General features: G+C 36.8%; 1 protein-coding gene across 3 annotated transcripts in view; it reads right to left on the reverse strand.

The window, feature by feature from the left end:
• Nucleotides 1-6,138: 6,138 nt before the first annotated feature.
• Nucleotides 6,139-20,465, reverse strand: part of FANK1 (fibronectin type III and ankyrin repeat domains 1) — a 64,635-nt gene continuing 50,308 nt past the window's right edge. The window contains exons 5-11 of one of the 3 annotated variants that reach the window (XM_073354069.2): nucleotides 15,130-15,204; nucleotides 14,688-14,753; nucleotides 10,714-10,879; nucleotides 8,645-8,788; nucleotides 7,863-7,940; nucleotides 7,732-7,776; nucleotides 6,139-7,629 (exon numbers count right to left, since the gene is read on the reverse strand). In XM_073354069.2, coding sequence (XP_073210170.1) covers nucleotides 7,528-7,629; nucleotides 7,732-7,776; nucleotides 7,863-7,940; nucleotides 8,645-8,788; nucleotides 10,714-10,879; nucleotides 14,688-14,753; nucleotides 15,130-15,204 — 676 coding nt within the window. In that variant the 3' untranslated portion in view covers nucleotides 6,139-7,527. The remainder of the gene's footprint in view (nucleotides 7,630-7,731; nucleotides 7,777-7,862; nucleotides 7,941-8,644; nucleotides 8,789-10,713; nucleotides 10,880-14,687; nucleotides 14,754-15,129; nucleotides 15,205-20,465) is intronic. The other 2 variants (XM_078853853.1, XM_078853852.1) reach the window with 2 other exon arrangements.

A 20,465-nucleotide genomic window follows, 5' to 3' on the forward strand; every position in this document is an offset into this window, starting at 1 on the left:
TTTTTGTTTTTAAAAGCCTCAATTCCTCAGTGGCATCTTGTTCTGTTGCCAGAATTAGGAAAATACATCACTTTTAAAACACACTAGGTTTCATATGGACACGTCATTCCTTTCATAGTCCTTTGTTAGGCTCCCATTGACTATACTGTGTCAAAATATTTCTGTATTTCTGATAACATTTAAAGACTATGTGTGAAACTCTGGCCACATGGAAGTCAATGGCAACACTCCCACTGACTTTAGTGGGGTTAGAATTTTACCTAAGGGTTAGCTTCTCAGCTGGTGCACATCAGAGCAACTTTGTTGACTTCAATGGAGCTGTAATAATTTACAGCATCTTGGGACCTGAACCCTCAGATTATACTGGAGGAAGTTTTCAGTATGATAAGCAGGGACTTAGTCCTAAAACTTCTATTAATATTAAAAGGACACAAAATCTTCTGTATCTTTTTCTTTGTGATAATACCCTTCTGAGGTAGGAAAGTATTCAATATTTTTGCATAGCTTTGCACATGTATTCTATGAAAGTGTTATAGTTTTAGAAAATCCCAACAACCACATCATTTGAAAGTAAATATTTTTTCTTCGTTACCCTTTTGCAAATATTAAACTTTCCCCATGTTTCTTATACAACAGAAGATAATATGGCTTTCCTGTCTATTTCCTTATTTATGTATTAGCTTCCCTGCATAATTGTGTGCAGTGATGGAAATACTGTTTAGTTGCTGCTTCAGACCCTGCAAAGGAAGCATGGCGAGTACTACAAATTATAACTGTAAGCCCGATAAAGGGGTTTTTGAGGGGATTGGGATTTTTTTGTTTTGTTTTTGCAACTCTTTCTTGATTTCTCAATGAAAAGGTTATACTTCACAGATTGTGAATGGGTCAAATTATGGGCCTATATAATAGTGGTCTCAAGAGCTGAGAGGCTAATTTTCCAGTGCCCGCAACTAAAATGTATAACTTAATTCTTTCTGAAAATAAGGTATTTCAAGACTAAGAAGCACCAGGAGACAAATTCTTCCTGGTGTAATTCCATGCAGATGCACCAAGGAGGATTTTTGGCTACTATATAAAAAACGATTCTTTGTCAAAATATATAAACAGAGTGAAGAGTGTACACTGCCTTATAATCTAAATTTCTTCAAGTTCACCATCACATGAACCACACAATCAACAAAATATAAGAAAATAATGGCTACTTACAGAGGGAACCCTTTTATGCCTATTGGGCATTGTGAAACAACAGACAATGGCCTTTAGTTTTAGTAACTGGCAAAATTTTGTGACAAGTGGCACACACTGTAAAAATCAAACTGCTGCAAGGAACCTAATCATTTGAACTGGTACTCTTTAGTGGTGCTAAGGCTTATTAGGTAGATACATGTATGATTCTTTAAGTCTACTTTTGTGAAAGATGTATTAGCAAGAACAGTTTAACATGATATAGAGGAATAGAAGTTGAATGACTGCTCTGAAAGTTTTTTAAACCAGATCAACTTCCCCTCATCATCATCAATGTGTTTAAACACAAAGGTGCACTTCTTAAATAACGTGGACTTAAAAAAGGTTCCGTTTGCATGTGGTATTATAGATGTTACTACTCATGTTTTGAATATGCTTGAGTAACACCAACAGACCCCAGTTTCGAACCTGGGACCTCTAGGAGCTTAGTACATGATCCTCTACTGTATGAGCTAAAAGCCATATGGTTATTAGCTAAGGCTGTAGCGCAGACTCATTAATTTCTCTCTAAGTGGTCTCAGTGCCACTAGATGGGACAGAACACCACACCCAGAAGGTGTATGGGTTACACTTGCATATATTACAGGTGGTTATAGGCACATCAATAGATGGTTGTAAGCCACAAGTAACCTATTAACCTGTTGGATTCTATAACAATTGATTAACCATGTATCAAAGCATCTGTTAATCACCCATTAACCTTTTAAAAACTATTTATAAATGGAACCTTAAAGTGTAACCAGCATTTCTAAGCAATACCCCTTTAACAAGCTGGAATTCCTAGCATAAATATTGCAATGCCAAATCTACAAATGCTTCATGAATCCAGTGAGGTTGTGTGTATGGCTCTTATTACAGGATCAGAGCCTCAGTTAACACCCATGCTGACAAAACAGATTTACAAAGATCATAGATGGGTTAAAACTAATCTGAACCATAACAGTTAAGTCTCGATACTTTAAGATTGACCTCCATATGATCATGCGTTTTGCTTATATGACCTATAGTGAGATGATGCATCATTACTAATAAGACAACACTTGCTATCCTAGGGTTCATCTTAAGTCTGCATGAGAAATCTCTGAAAAACACCTTTAACCAACTTGTAAATTAAAAATTTACAACTACTTAAAACAGCTGACTAAACAGGGGGCCATATATCAACAGTTATGAAACATTTAAACTTCTTAAAGCAAAACAGCTCAAGAACACATAATAATTTTGAGATTAATTTTACAGTTAAAGGCTATGATAGAAGTATGTATGACCTACTTGAAACTTGCTGACTCATGTCCTGGTTGGGGAATGCCAGAGAGATCTGGACCCTTTGAAAGCATTCCCTCATTCAAAAGAGGTAAAAACTTAAAGCGTTGTTGCTCCTGTTACTGGTAAACAACACTCTCCTAGGAAAGAGCACGTCGTACATGGGCTCTTCACAGAGCAATGCATGAAGTTGCATTATGTTAGTGCATGGGACTGGAAGTATAAATGACCATCAACAAACTAGTGAAAATTACTAAATATGCGAAGTACAAAAACTGTATAAAACAGAGACAGATATGGGATTTTCCCATCTAATGTCTTTCAGTTTTAGTAATCATAGGTATTGCTTTTATATAGATAAAAGTGTGATTTCTCCACCTGAGCGTCTTCTTTTAAATGCCTAGTTAGTTCAAAGCTGCTGTACATGGCTTTATTTCCCTGGCAGTTACTTTTTTTAGCATCAGTTCTGTTTGGTTCTGATTATTTGAAAATGTAATGTTATTGCGCTATTTGCTAATGCCCAATAAATGTTACTAGTTATAGTTTGTTTTTAATGCATTTAGACATTTACAATAAGGTTGAAGGAAGATTCATTCGTTAATTATCTTTTAGTACACTAGGAAATTTACTTTTGTAAACTCTTTAGTGCCAGAACTCATTCTACATACAGATTATCCCTTCTGAACAGCAACTAAATAAATCTATCCACAAGAGATTATGCCCCTATGGATCATCATCACATTTCGCAAAATATAGCTAAATATAAATTTAGCTAATAGTAAACAAAATAAAATACTAATCTACTACAGATTTAAGAGAGTGTGGGGTCTAATGGTTTAAATATGGGAGTAGGAATTGGGAGATCCTGAATTTGCATCCTTCTCTTGATACAGATTTCTCTTTTCATCTTGAACAAGTTACTTAACTTCTCAGCATCAGTTTTCCCAATCCGTGAAATGGATACAGTAACACTTAATTACCCAATTCATAGGGTGGTTTTGAAGCTTAATTAGTATTGATAAAGCACTGTAAAAACCATTGAAGTGCTACACGTTATCTAAGTCACCTCATAAACTTTCATCTCGCTGTCAAATTCCTGCTTTCACATACTCTCTTCTGCATGGTGTTTGCTTCTCCAACATGCCTGAATATGCCTTTCCAACATACATTCACATCTATTTCAAAACACCACAAGACTTTTGTATGTATTAATTTAGGCTTTTAAACAAAGCATTAAAAAGTGTGACCAGTGACTGTAAACAGTCATTAACAGAGCAGTCACAGAAAAATATTTTTAAAAGCCCTTTAAGGCAGGATATATAAAAATACAAGGCATGTTTTCATTTGGTTAGACTCTGGAAAAAAAGGTGCTATTGTTCTTTAAAAAAAAAAATGTAGCAACTGATCAGTAATTTTAACTGTTTAAACTGCAGACCATTTAGCACAGTATGATCTGAGATTAAACCTACATAAACCAGCACATTACTTTTTATGAACCATTCATTTATCATGCTTCAGTTAAACTTAAGTGTGCTTACTTTTTCACACACTTAGCTATATAACAGTTTGTGTTACTTTTGTACACATTTCTTATAGAATTTGTTATTTTAAGGTATTACAAGTGGACACAATGTAATGTTGCAATAGCAGGACACTCTATTCATTGTTAAGAATACTATATTCAATAAACAATAAACACATTTGTTTTGTTTTGTCTTATGTAATTACCAAAATTGATTGAAAAAAAAATGCAAGCACCACATCAAGAAAAAAAATATAAGATACTACCTAAGAAATCAGTACGATAGCATCTTTCTTTGCTAGGTATGTCAATATTTTATTTTGATACTCTAAATAACTGTAAAATTTCACCATGCAACAGTATTATTTTTCTTATAAATCAGCATATCACAGGCACTTTTTTGTTATACATGTATGCAGATATTTTCTAAATATGTACTTAAAAATTTGAAAAAAATTTATAGGAGTTTGAACTACCATCTTTATATATGATAAACTAATGGAAAAAACTTGTTTACAAATAGTGTTTTCTTTAGCCATTGGGAGTCGCAGAGCTACAAGCTCCCATTTTTAGAGCTGCATTTGACATAGCTTACTGAGCATATGAAGGAAACATAGATGTCTAACATAAGCTTAATTTCTCATACAACATTCCTTGCTAAAGCGTTTGCAGAACAGAAATTACGTTAATATTGAAGGAGCAGTTTATCTGCTTTTCTATTATCAAAGGTTATGAGCAGCTTTAGGCAGGCTAGATAGCTACTTTTGGTGTCATACCTTTGGGTATCCTGAAATTTCCTTAAAAAACTTGTGTTTCAGCATTATGTGAGTTTGTCATTAGTTTAAGAAGCTTCCAACTCCCTCCCAGCTGCAAAGCAACCCAGTTGCACACCTTGCTCTGTAAGTAGACCTGTACATCTAATATATACATTACTGCTATACTTGTTTTGAACATTATATAGGGGGTACTGTGGAGAAAACAGTATGTAAATGTAATTAAAGACGTTTCCTAATTCATATGGATAAGAGGGCTGAATTAAGGTTGCACAAGCAACTTTAATTCTGGTATTTCTTTTTCAGTGCTTCTGTTTGCAACTTGAGAAACATTCTTCTAACACTTTTGTGTGTAATTTCCTAAATTTTTAAAAAAGCGAACTAAAAACAAGCAAAAAAATTTAACACCTTCTCCCCCTGAAATTCCATGTTGTTCTTCAGCAGGGTTGGAACCTTTAGATTCACCTCATAGATCCCTGGTATTTGAGTAAATTCATTATAAAGTGAAGGAAGATTGTCAAATAAAATATAAAATGACAGAAGAGTAAGAAATAGCCTAGTTTCCCTCCAGCACAAAGTGAGAGATAAAAACATCCTGTGTTAGATGGCAGGTGTGTAAAGAGCCCATCCTTGGAAAAAATGTAGATGCAGAGGATAAACATAAAAACAATCAATTATTTGTTAGTTAATTGCCATGCCTGTGCAGTCTCTTTGTTATCAATCTTCTTCTTGCAGGAATTTCAAGATACTGAGGTTTATTTTTTTTTCCAATTAATAGAATTTTAGCGTACATTTATTTTTTGAATTTTAGTAAATTGCATCCATATTGGCTGTGCTGCTGGGCAACTGGACTGCTTAAAACAACATAGCATCAAGGATAGGAATGTTGGCGGCATTTGGGGTGGGGGGAAATCGACAATGGCAGTCTTGGTACCTTAAAAGGTAAAAAAACAAAACAAAAAAAACAGTCTAGCCCACCCCACAAAATGAAAGTCACTTCTTGTGGAAGCATACTTTGTGTTTCTATATAAAGGTAAATTGAAAGCAAGTCCAGCTTATGCTTTAAAACATATGATAGCATTATCAACAGGACAGAAAGTACAATGATTGACACTTAAAAGTAAACATTTACACCTAAGAGAACTGATGTGCCCCATTGCAATATTTCATTGTAGAAAGGAAAGTATTGCAACGTATCATGATAAAGGAAAACATCTACATTTTAATGTCAATCAGTGTATATTTTAAAAGTGGATGTGTTTTATATAAAAAATGTCAACTATAATTACCATATGAAATATGGTAATTGTCAGTAAATAGTATTGATGTGCACTCTCCCCTCTACAAATTTAAGAGTACTTTAATTACATTTCAATGGTCTTCCCATTGTGCAAATTTAAAGCATTCAAATTGTATATAACTCTGTTACTTGTTTGCTCACTGTTGATAGTAAATCAACATTTATCTCATTATTTGTACAGTTTACATTGGCTGCTACTAAAATTGTGTTGATTTTTAATTTTTATTATTAATGTTTAAAGCTTATCACTATTTAGCTCCAATTACCCATTTCTGGGTTTTCTAATACCTTGTACACTATATTGTGAATGCAAGAGTTACAAGCAATTTTTAAAATAATAAAACATTATTTGGTGACCAGGCCAGGTTAAATGTTACATTAATGCTTTGGAATTCTTTAGCTTTGAACTCCAAAAAGCTGTTAGACTGTACCTTTAGTGACGAGTAGACTGTACCTTTAAGTGATGATTTCCTCTTACCTCCCCAGTATAGGCCTTGTCTTCTCTACTGAAAAAGGTAACTAACACACATGAGCTATCCCAAGGTAAAAACACAGAGAAGACCAGGCACTTTATTTTTACCACAAAGTGAACTTGGTGAGGTCAACCCCTTGAAGTGAGTATAAGGCAGTTTATCTTGTGATAAAACTTAAGTGCTTGGACTTCATTGCGTTTCTACTGCAGGATAGGTTGTGCATGCATGTTAGTTGCCCCTTGATGCTGCAAGACAGTGTATGAGGAGGTCCCTGATTATTTACATCAGATAATAGTTACAGTTAATGTCACAATTCAGCTTCCACCCTGAAATCCACATTTCAACTTAATTTATTACATACACCTTCCTAACCTAACACATTATCCTGGAAGGATATTACAGTTCTTAAGACTTAAACTTAGTCCTTCACTCCTATGGCTGAGTCTGGGCATGCTGCGCAAGCAAGATGCTCATTTCCTCGGGAGAAAGAAGGGACTTCCTGGCTATTTTAAGAGTGACAATAGGCATCAGTGGGAGTTACTGAACATTCTTTAGCCAGAGGGACAGGACTAGGACAAAAAGGAAAAGAAAAAGAGGGAAGTAATAAAAAATATGTGAAAAACAATCTTTGTCATGAGCTCTAAGAAGGGCTTAGAACAGGGAGGGGAATGATATAAAAACTGCATTTATGACAACATTATTTTGTTTTACATCTAACTCTAAATGCAAGTGAATATAAAGTAGCATTAGGGAACAATGACAGTACAACATACATATACATTTAAATACAAGACAACATCCTCAAGAAGAAGCTGAGCTACACATTTTAATGAGCATCCAAGAATCTGTAACAACTGAACAGTATAAAGTAAAACAAGCAAATTCTAGTGCTTAACTGAGGGCCAGTCTTCATGTTTTCACCTTACTGGTAGAAAAAGCACTCCTTTTCTTTTATTTAGTTACCTCACGTGACTGAGAGCCAAGAGCTGGTGGAGGAAAATTGTTTTTCTCAGTTAATTTTCTCTTATTTTCTTCTAACAAAATGACCACGCTCTAAACCAAAAAAAAAGCAGAAAGATTAAGGGAAAGGGAAGGGTTTTAAAAAGCAAAACCAGTAGAAACCAGGAAATCAATATGTAAAATAATTATTCATACATGTCTGTGAAAACCTCTAGCCATTTCTAGGAGACCTTTGCCATACTGAAAGACAAAACAATGGCATATTCAAAATCTTTTAAATATTTTTTAAATCTTTTTTTTTAAATAATATAATTGTTTTTAGCTACCTCATTTTTAACAGTAGAGTCTGCTCCTTTATCCAGCAGCAACTGAATCAACTCTTCATGATTATTTAATACTGCCACCTGCAATATAATACAATACTAGAATACATAGCCTCATATTACAGTGTTGTTATCTGCCACAAGTTAGTGTATGTATGTTACATTACACAGGCCTAAGTCTTATACCGGGATCTGCTAATGTGGACTCCAGTGCCCATGCAGAGTTCCACTGGCTTCACTGAGATTCCAAATGAGAGCAGAGATCATCACTAGCTGAATCTGAGGCAGGATCTGGGTTTTAGACAGCAGAGAGGGCTCTGCAATAATATGTAGACTTACAAAGATCAAAATATCACGTACACGTATTTCTAAATGTTATGAATTTAAAATGTACAGGCTACGTTCCTCTGTGATGACTGAAATGATAACATGATATAGATAGCATTTTATCATCTTTATAGAACATATGAATACAGTACTTCAGAAAGATAAATTCTGAAAGGGTGAGATAATCAGAGGACTCATCCTAATAAAAATACATTTGAGCCTCTGAAGTCTTCTCCAACTAAGTACTGTTATTTTACAAACCAAACCAAGAGTTTTTTTAATGTATTAGTAGAGGAATAGTGGTAGTTTTTTCCCTTGAATAAAAGCCCTCTGGGAGTGAATGCATAACCATTGCTATCCTACTGCACATCTGAGTTAACAAGGATTTTCTAATTGCAGTCAAATTCCTGACCTTAATTGCAAGTACACAACTAAACTGGTTATAGAAAAAGGCATACCATTAAAGGTGTTTTGCCATCTTTATCTTTCATATTCACATCTGCTCCTGCTTCAATTAAAAGAGATGCCACATCCTTATTCCCTGTTACTGCAGAAACTCTCATCAATGGTGTCCATTCTAAGACTGTATCTTTAGTATCTACCTATTGTAGAAAGGAAGACATTTCTTATACTTGAAAAAAAAATCCCTATTTAACTAAACAAAGATTTTTCACATTGCTGAGCAATTGCCGAGTTGAACAACTCACAACCTCTCTGAGGATGCCATATTTTTATAATGTGAAATCAAATTGTGCCATAAACCTAAGGGGAACTAACTCACATATTTAAAATAAATTATATGCTGAAGAGCTTTGCTGGATCAGGGCTACAGTACTCAGTACCTTCCTTGCTGGATGAAGCCCATAGGAGTTAAGATTGTGGCCAGCCTCCCAGAGGATATTAGTAGTAGTACTTTGGGTACATATTTTAACTGGAACCCCAGAAAGTTTCTCCTACAAGCTCCAGTGAGTGCATGCTCCTTTAAGAGGAGGCAATGTATTCCTTGCTCTGCACCCAAGTTACATGGTAACTGCTTTAAGAAAGAAGATATTGGAAGTGACTCCTGTATGTTTTCAGGCCTTTGAAGCTTGTGCATTGAGAATAAATTTCTTCCTCATCCAAAAGAATCATAACATCATTATGTATTTATTATTTATTGCAATTTAAAATAACAAAAATGCAAAGCATTAGGCACCCTAAACATATAATTAATATTACAACAAAACCTCAGCAGTATGCCAATCACTTAAATAAGACCTCTTCTACCAAGTCCCCTACAAAAAAAATCTCCTTTCTACTCCTTGATTTCAGAACCTTTGTACTACTGCTCCAGCAGTAAACCTGAATATGGCTGGATATCTGATAATTTAAGTATTCCAAGTCCATACTCTTTTATGGTGAAATAAAAAAAGATATTTTATGCCAAAGAAGAACATGGTAATAACCTAGATAAAATTATTTTAAATCTGAAAAATAGAAACATGTCATTTCTATGTCAATATTCATATTTTTCAGACTGCAATATGCAAGTTTAGGTCCTGAAAATATACAACTCATTTTCCTTTAGGTTGAAGTCATTGTGGAATGCAACAGGACCAAACTTCACTCCAAGATTTGCAGATTTTTCAGTTATCAGTAACCTCTACTACCCTACTCACTGGGCTAAGAATGCTATGCGACAATAAAGTTATAATGTGAGGTTTAATTTTGACCTATCTAGCACATAATCTCCTTCTCTCTCACTTTGCACTCTTGCAGGAGCCTCTATCAACATGACTTTTCTTAATCTGAATTTGTTTTACAGGTCATTTCTCAATTCTTTACAGTTCTTGTATTCTCAATTAGAATAACATTATACCCATCAATCTTTATCTCCATATCTTTAACTTTTCATTTAGCCTTCCTGCAGTCTTGAACCAGAGCTTTCGAGCATCTTATCAACTGCAACCACTTGATTAAATTATATCCATCAATTTGCTAATATTTGCTGAGCTGTTACTAAGCATATCCCATTTTGTTTGCTAATGCAAGTTTGTGTCTCCAGATGGTGCGAAATCAATAGTAGGCAAGACTGCCTGTCTTCAATTTCATGGTGGCTTGGGAGCAAAACAGAATGCCAGATTTTTATTAAAACTATAAAACCTTCAATTTCAGGGTCTATCTACAAAACAATTACCAAAGTATAGTAATTTAATTATAAAAAAACAACAGAGCTAAAAGGTAGCACTTTCCCCAGCCTCCTATAGCAGATTCTCAATGTTCCCATCAGAACTCTGATGACCTGCACTTTCCCCATTTTTAATTCAGTTTCACAATTCCTAGATGTTCAGGACCTATGTCATGGTCACTATCCTTCCAGCCAAGGGCTTTCCACCCAGCAATAAGATGCACTCCTTTATCCTAAGGGGCTCAGAGATATACTTAGAGAGCACTAACATTCCCAAAGTATCACCAGGTTATCAGACAACCTCTTTATGTCCCATAAAAATGCTGTTTTCTCTTAAAAGCACACAGATAAAATGCATACCTGACAGCCATCATTAATCATCCATTCAATAACATCACAATGTCCTCCATCCACAGCCCAGTGCAAAGCTGAACAACCTCCCAGATCTCTGACTTCCCAAGAAGCTCCTTGTTCTCTGAGGTATTTAACAATATCCAGGTGACCAGCAAAACACGCTAACATTAGGCTGTAACATAAAGAGAATTATTTTGCTGGAAGAACGGGACATCATTATTTTACTTACATTGATGATGTACTTTAATTTGGGCAGCCTTTTCTCATCAACTATTAATTTCGAGCTAACAACCACCAACTTTACTGATATTTAATGTACAGCTAAGCTGTAGCTGTCCCTGGGAAAGGGTGAAAGAAAGGCACAAGACCCTTCACGTACCTTGCTGCACCCCACTTTGCCTCCAGTGCTCCAAAACAGAAGAGAACCATAATGCTAGAGCCAGCATAACCCAAACTACAGAGGAGAGAGCTGCTAGTACTGAACACCATAGTGGCATCTTCCTGCATGCTCACAAGCGAGTGGAGGTCAGGGTGTAGAAATGGCCATCAATGAGTTCATCTTCAGACAGCGACACTGGAAGCATTATGCCTTCTCCAGCCCTACACAGGCATAAGAGGCAGTATGTTTCTCAGCCTCTCTCAGGTTGGCAACCCCTTATTCAAAGTCAAAAATGTTTGAAACTCCTTTACATTTACCATAAATGTTACAGTAAAAAAAGTATCATTAATAATCCTATTAATCTGTGTATCTTTGAGACGCTAACCGAGAATACTAGACCTTAAGACCGTAAGGGTGTACAGAAAGTGAGGGAGAAGATTTTTTTCTTTGCTTTAGATAGTAATATAATTTTCAATGCCTTGTGATCACCCTGACTGCCATTCATGATCCCCACTGTGAAATTCTGATCTAGTGGATGGGAGCACTGGACTAGGAGTCATGGAATATGGCTTCTAGTCCCTGCTCTACCACTGCCCTACTGAGTGACACTGAGCAAATCACTTCACCTTTCTGTCTTGTCTATTTAGACTGTAAGCTGTTCAGGGCAGGAATGGTCTCTTCCTATATTTTACCACCACCTAGTACAATGGGGCATAGGCGCCAACTCCGTAGGTGCTCCAGGGTTGGAGCACCCACAGGGAAAAGATGGTGGGTGCTGAGCACGCACTGGCAACCCCCCTATCAGAACTGGCCCTCCCCACAGTGCCTCCCACCCACCGGCGGACCCATGGATCAGTGCCTCCCCACCCCCCTGCGTCTCCCACCCATCGCAAACAGCTGTTTTGCAGCATGCAGGAATCTGGGAGGGAGGTGGGGAGAAGCAAGGAAGCAGCGTGCTCGGGGGAGGGAGGTGAAACCGGGTGGGAAGAGGCGGGGCAGCGGTGGAGCAGGGGTGGGAAGGGGTGGAGTGGGGGTGGGCCCTGGGATGGAGACAGGGGTCAAACCCCCCCCCCAGTACTTTGGAAAATCGGCACCTGTGCAATGGGGCCCCTGATGTTGGCTGGGGCATGCAGGCGCTACTGTAATATTAACAACAATAACACTGTCAAAGTGATAAGGTGGGTGAGGTAATATCTTTTACTAATAAGATATTACCTCATCCACTTTGTCTCTCTAATACCCTGAGACTGACACAGCTACAACTACACCACATACAATAACGCTGTCACTGAGGTGAGGCATTTCCTACACTAACACAGTTCCGGCTCTTAAAGCCTTAACTGAATCCTTAAGGTGAAATGAAAATATAAATATGTTTTTAATCAGAGTATTAAAATTAAAACAAGATTAGCCTGTAATAAATAATAATAATACTATGATGATATTTTAACTGGCCACCTGCCTAGATAATGTCTGTACAATTGTCTCATTAGTGATTAATATCTCTTTCTCACTAATCTCTTTTAAATAAAATAAATATGTAGCTATCAAACTGTACATTCAGCTAATATACTCACACTTTGTATTTCTATTATCCTTGTCTTTTCCCTCCCACAAAATTTGGTTCTATACCCACCTGTCCTGTCTTGTCCCTATTTAGACTGTAAACTATCAAGACAAGGACTTATTTTATTTTTGAATAGCACCTGTCACAAGGGAGCTACTCAAGTACACAAAATGAAATCACACATTTAATTTTTGAGCCCTTAAATTCATTGTCAACCAAAATAAAATTGTTCTATGTTAATCTCACAAGAAACATGAAGCAGTGATCAATTATCAAAGTTTTCCCTTTACAGTACTTTTAAATTGGAAAGAATCTAATTTATATCACAATGTTGTGTATATACACTTGTTAATCTCAGATGATATCCGACAGTCTTCAGATTTTCCCAAAACCATGACCCCTGGCATCAAATGTGTGCATGGATAGAGATGGAAACACACTTTACCAATGCACAGGAAAACAAGACAAATACATTTATTTGGAGCATGTGGAATAAAGTTAATTGAATACTGATGCTCTGTGTATAAGAAAAGTATTGAGCCTGCCAGTTCATTACCAGGCAAAACACATGTATGCGTGCATGCTACAACCCCAGAAAGCCATAACTGGGCCACTGATCATCCAAGGGGGCAGGGAAACAGATTCGTGATCTAACAAATAGAGAAGCAGATGGACAAATATCCTGGGACACTTGAAAAGGTTCATCACTGGGAGCATCTATCTTTTGGATAACGTATGGAACCAGGTAACTCTACCTCTCATTGTCTGATTTACTAAGTACCAAACAGAGTAACCTAGTTATGATGGAGAGGACAAGCAGGATAACGGAACTGCCAGAAAGGGCTGCCTGGAGCTAAGAATGCAATGGGGAAATCAGAGTGACTACACTAGAAACTCAAGTAGCTACAAATGGACTGGGCTTCCTGAATGCTTCAGGGATGACAGCTGTAAGGGATTCCAGCAGATTGGTAGCAGTCTCATCAGAGAAGGAAGTAGGGTGACAGCTGCAAGCAAAGGGACAGGCACAGTAAAGAATATACCAGAAGGAAATCACTGGGGAAGCCAAGTTCAAAGGAAGACGTTTATGTAAAATGCCATGAGGCCAGACTAGAAGGAGCCCAGACAGCATCAAGATAGTAGCCCAGATAAAGACAAGGTCCAGCAGAAACAGAAAGACCTAGCAGGCTTACCTAGATTTTAGGAAGCACTGCCTTATGCAAATCAATTAATTGACTAATTTGCATATTTAAAATTTGCTTATTACCATAAACTTGTTTTTAAAAATTGTGTGCGAAATTAGTGATGACTAAAGGCACTGTCATGATAGTCCTGGTAAATGATACCTTCTGTTTACCTCGAGGGCAGCAGCAGCCTCCATAGCCCATGCACTTATCAGTATCTCTGTTGAGACTGCCCATTATTATACAGCGTTGTGGTGACTTTGTGATGTGGGAGCAGACACACACCAAATTTATCTCATATAGGGGCCACCAAAGAGTCACTAGATGGGATCAACTTTCAGCTGAATATGAATTTTGTATAGCGGCTCTAATATAGAACAGCATACGGTGCCTAACTACATATATATCATAGTTATCAGCCACTTCTCTTATCTTACTACAGTCTGTTCTAGTGTTTATTTGAAGAGAGGGTTGTTCCTTGAAGATATATTTGTAAAGAAAAGAGACAAATAAAAATGAGTGAATTTAGAGATTAGAGCCAAGCAGTGAGAGTAAATACTGTGTAAGCTTCCTCTTCAGACCTCTGCTAATACAGCTGACTCCTGATCTACAATTCTCTTTTCTAATGAAGTCCTGTGTTCTTTCTGAACAAAGATTGCCAGTTTACTGAATTTCGTAGCAATTTTATGATGTGATCAAATGGAAACTAAGATTAAATCAATAAAACTCATTTTCAGTTGTGACCAAAACTAGAATTTGAATATCAGTTTCCAGAACTGAAAAAATAATGATGCAATAATGCATAATACCAGTTCCCCAAAACCTCTGGTGAAGCAATATATCTGTGCAGTACCTGTCCTTTCCACTTCCATTCTTCTGATTTACATCTGTTCCATTCTGTACCAATATTTTCGCAAGCCTACATAGCAATAAATATTTTCATCAAGAACAATGCCCAGTAAACTAACATTTCTCATTAAAATAGAAACTCTGAAAGAGTAAATAAAAACTTTGTTTTGCACACACAGTCTATTACTGATAGTGAAAAAATAAATAAATAATAATCCTAAAAAGGGACTTCTTTGATTTTCAACAATAAGTACACAGAAGAATAAAATAAACACTCTGGATGAATTTTATAAATTGTCAAAGTTGCCTTTATATTACAAAAAAGCAAAACATCAATAATATTCTACTTTTCCTAAACTGACCGTCTATTATTGTGCTCCAAATATATTAAACAAGTGTAAAAATCAATCCTACACAACAAAGAGGTAAAATAAAAGCAGTAATACCTATCATATCCTTTCTGAGAAGCAACCATCAGAGCAGTAAAGCCTAGTTTATCAGGAACATCCACCTTCACATGTCTTACAGAAGGAGAAAAGAAAATGTTACAAACTAGTGTATCTCAAATATTTTCAGAGACAACTATAAATCTTTCCATAACATATTTCTAAAGAGTGTCTTATAAATTCAAAGCATTGTAATCACTGATTAATTTTGCCAACAGCGTGAAAGTAAAAAACATTGATCGTTTTATCAAAAATTCTGACTACTATTCTTGCTGATTTCTATTAGTTTGTTTTTTATTGTTTTTTTCCATAGAAATTCATTTACAAATACTTTTCAAGTTTCATTTTTCCAAGAAAAATAAGCTACTTAAAAAATTATAGCTGCCTAGGTAAAATGATATTTTTAGGGAAAAAAGAACTTCACCATCTCAGAGTTGAGGTTGGAAATATAATGGCAGTCAAAATAATAACTAGAATATTCTAATAAACATTTGAAAAAAATCAGGAAAATTGGACAGTTTCACAACAAGCTTATTCTAACCCTGTTGACTTAACTAGGATACTAATCTATTATACAAATGAAAGCAACTAGAAATTGCATGTTACCAACTGCAACTGAATGGGATGGTAACTTGCTAGTGATTAAAATATATACAGTTTTATATAAATAACTTAATGAGTCTGTGTGCATCTCTATGATTATGTTACTCTATGACATCTGTGGTCAATTTGTGACGAACAGACAAGAGAGATGTGCCTATCATATGGGGAGGATGGATGAGGTTGATACAAAAGGTGAAGTATAATGGATTCCTTTACTCTTACTGGTCTGTTAAACTGGGATGGTATCTCTGTACATGCAAAGAGCTGTGGAGCTAAATCCTGGAATCAGAGTAGCAGCCATGTTAGTCTGTATCCACAAAAAGAAAAGAAGTACTTGTGGCACCTTAAAGACGAGCCTTTCCCTTCCTCTGTGAGATACAGTAGGTTCAGGCCACCAAATTCTGGCCTTATCTCTCAGTTTTCCCAAAAAAACTTTGCTCCTGCTGATACATCCTATACTTTCTACCCTGCACACCTGCCAAAAGTGGTACAACAGCACTTTAAACAGCTAATTACTAACACCCCCTGTCAAGGTTCCTCCCCCACTCTGAACTCTAGGGTACAGATGTGGGGACCTGCATGAAAACCTCCTAAGCTTACTTTCACCAGCTTAGGTTAAACTTCCCCAAAGATACAAATTAATTTTATCCTTTGTCCTTGGATCTCCACTGCCACCACCAAATTCTAACTGGGTTTACTGGGAAACGTAGTTTGGACAAGTCTTTCCCCCCAAAATCCTCCAAACCCTTGCACCCCACTTCCTGGGGAAGGTTTGGTAAAAATCCTCACCAATTTGCATAGGTGACCACAGACCCAAACCCTTGGATCGGAGAACAATGAAAAAGCATTCAGTTTTCTTACAAGAAGACTTTTAATAGAAGTAAAGACATCACCTCTGTAAAATCAGGATGGTAGATACCTTACAGAGTAATTAGATTCAAAACATAGAGAATCCCTCTAGGCAAAACCTTAAGTTACAAAAAGGACACACAGACAGGAATAGTCATTCTATTCAACACAGTTCTTTTCTCAGCCATTTAATGAAATCATAATCTAACACATACCTAGCTAGATTACTTACTAAAGTTCTAAAACTCCATTCCTGGTCTATCCCCAGCAAAAGCAGCATACAGACAGACACAGACCCTTTGTTTCTCTCCCTCCTCCCAGCTTTTGAAAGTATCTTGTCTCCTCATTGGTCATTTTGGTCAGGTGCCAGCGAAGGTTACCTTTAGCTTCTTAACCCTTTACAGGTAAGAAGATTTTTCCTCTGTTCACGAGGGATTTTAAAGGGGTTTACCCTTCCCTTTGTATTTATGACACCACCTAAAACAAACCAAGTTTCTCAGGCGCTAAGTAGAGAGTGATAAACACCTATGGTCCCAGCTATGCATGTGAGGAGTGCAGCCAGCAGAAAGAGTGCCCTGGCTCCGCCACATCACACCCCATGAGGGCCATTCCCTACTTACCAGGTGAGAGCCACAATCCACCATCTAGTATAGGGAGGAGGCAACAGTCTTAGTTCTATATATATAGATGGTAAGGTGAAGGTTGTGGTTACTACTGGAAATGCAAATGAGCATGAAAGTTTGTCATGGATAAGGGTAGCAGACAGAAGTTGATCTGGGTTTAAAGTTCAGATTGTCTTCAGAATCTGAATACTACAGTTCCTAGCTTTAAAATATTTAGAATATTTCACATCTAAAAGTTTTAATAATGAATTTTATATGTATTTAAAAGCTTAACTCTATCTTAACAAAAAGGTTTTGTCTAGGTATTTCCTTTTCAAATATAATATTTAGAATATTGATATGCGCCTACTTGATGTAGTTGGTTATTTTGTTTCAATTTCATAAGTTCCTTGGATCTAATTAGTTCAGCTGAAGAGCTTTCAAACTCTCACAGTAATTACTTTAAAGGGGTGGGGGGAAGACACACCCCAAAACATAACAATTTAGGTTTCAGAGAGATAGCCGTGTTAGTCTATATCAGTAAAAACAATTAGGAGTCCTTGTGGCACCTTAGAGACTAACAAATGTATTTGGGCATAAGCTTTCGTGGGATATAACCCACTTCATCAGATGCATGGAGTGGAAAATACAGTAAGCAAGTATAAATATATAGCACCTGAAAAGATGGGAGTTGCCTTACCAACTGGGGGGTTAGTGTCACCCCTTGTCAACTGTTGGGAATGGGCCACTTCCACCCTAATTGAATTGTCCTCATTAGCATTGACCCCTTTCCCCCTACTTGGTAAGGCAACTCCCATCTTTTTCACATGCTGTATATTTATACCTGTTTCATAAACATACAGCTGAGGGTAGCATAAAATCCCTCCTTTACCTGTAAGGGGTTAAGAAGCTCAAATAACATGGTTGGCACCTCACCAAAAGGACCAATAAGGGAAGAAGATCCTTTCAAATCTGTGGGGGGAGGTTTTGTTTTTCTGCTCTCTTGGTTATTCTCTCCGGGACAGAGAGAGACCAAGGCAGGAAAAACATCTCCTAAAACCCTACCTGAAATAAGCATCTAAGATTACAAATTGTAAGTAATAGCAAGGGAATGCATTAGATTATCTTTTGTTTTAGCTTGTGAATTTCCCCTGTGCTAAGAGGAAGGTTTATTCCTGTTTTTGTAACTTTGAAGTTTTGCTTAGAGGGGAATCCTCTGTGTTTTAAATCTTATTATTCTGTAAAATTACCTTCAATCCTGATTTTACAGAGGTGTTTCTTTTACTTTTTTCTTTATAATAAAATTCTGCTTTTAAGAACCTGATTGGTTTTTAGTGTGCTCAGCTTGTTTACCGATTTGATTGATATATTATTCTCAAGCCTCCCCAGGAAAGGGGGTGAAGGAGCTTGGGGGGATATTTTGTGGAAACAGGATTTGTGCCTTGGGGAAGTTTTTAACCTAAGCTGGTAGAAATAAGTTTAGAGGGACTTTCATGCAGGTCCCCAAATCTGTACCCCAGAGTTCAGAGTGGGGAGGGAACCCTGACAACCCGCTTACTGTATTTTCCACTACATGCATCTCATGAAGTGGATTATAGCCCATGAAAGCTTATGCCCAAATAAATGTGTTAGTCTCTAAGGTGCCACAAGGACTCCTCATTGTTATAACAGTTTAGATTACTCCTGATGCCCAACTTCACCAGGCACAGATGGAATTTTTCCAAAAGCTCTAAGTTTCATATCAGTTAACCCCAAAATTTACCACCTGGCCCTTCTAAAAACATTAGTTCTCAAGGACAATATACTAAAATAAATTTAGAATTTATAGACCAACCTAATATTTGAAATATAACATTCCAAAGTAAATGAGAAAACTTTTCCAAAAGTAAAAAGAAACCTCTATTTTTTCCATATCTCATTCTTCCAATATGTCTTGTCCAATTAGCTTCAAAATTTTGGAGAAAAATATATCTTCTGGCAATGGAATATACATAATAAATTTCAGGGAAAAGATACTTTTTTCCCTAGATAGTTGACAGAGGGAAAAAGAAAAAACAAATATATAGTTTAATGCTAATTTAAAATGTATCAGTGAAGTGACCAGGGTGGCCCTCTAACACAGTAAATCTGGAGTTAGAAGAGTTTCTTCATTTCTGCTTAGCATTACAGAATATTTGGCATTGTGTTCCATCTGGGCAGTATCTTGCAAATTCTTTTTCATAAAAGAATAGATAAAGATTTGAAGACAGACTATATTATGAAATAAAAATGAACTAAACAATATTTTTTCATGTAAGTATAGTAATTACTTAGAACTTTACATCATATATTAGAACACAGAATTGACACACTAGATCAGATCAGTGGTCATTCTAGCCAGTATTCGGTCTGTGACAATGGCTACTATAGACATTCAAGACCTTTTAGAATACCAAAAAGATAATGGTTGGCTTATGCATAAATCATTAGAATTTATATTCTTTCCAAAATTCAGGAATTTTATTTTTGAATCTCTGGATATTCTGATTATCCATAAAGATTATCTTTTTTGAATTCTGCTAAACTCTTGGTCTCAGTGATAGCTTGGGTCAATGAGTTCCACAAGCTAACTGTGCATTGTGAGAAAAGAGTATTTCCTTTCATTCGTTTTGAATGCTCTACCTCAGCGGATCTCAAACTGTGGGTCGGGACCCCAAAGTGAGTCACGACCCCATTTTAATGGGGTTGCCAGGGCTGGCGTTAGACTTGCTGTGGCCCATGGTCAAAGCCTAAGCCCCATAGCCTAGGATCAAAGCAGAAGCCCGAGGGCTTCAGCCCTGGGTAGCGGGACACAGATTACAGGCCCCCTGCCTGGATCTGAAGCCCTTGGGCTTTGGCTTTGGACCCCTCCCTGCTGGGAGACTCGGGCTTTGGCCGCCCCACCTGGGGTGGCGGGACTTGGGGGGTGAAGGTGAGCTTAGGCTTCGATCCCCCTCCTGGGGTCACGTAGTAATTTTTCTTGTCAGAAGGGGGTCATGGTGCAATGAAGTTTGAGAACCCCTGCTCTACCTTTCTGTTTCATCAGAAGTCCCCTCTTTCTTGTGTTATGAGAAGGGATGAATATAGGTGCCCATTTTCTTTATTTTGTACCCTTTTATGATATCCCCTCTGCCTTATTTGTCAACTCTGTAAAATAAACACTACCAGTTTCTTCAATTTCATTTCACATGGAAGTGTTTCCATGCTTCTGATCATTCCCATTGCCTGTATTTGGATCCCATCTATTTCTGATATACACTTTTT

This window comes from Lepidochelys kempii, chromosome 7 (assembly GCF_965140285.1).
Source record: "Lepidochelys kempii isolate rLepKem1 chromosome 7, rLepKem1.hap1, whole genome shotgun sequence".
NCBI lineage: Eukaryota > Metazoa > Chordata > Testudines > Cheloniidae > Lepidochelys > Lepidochelys kempii.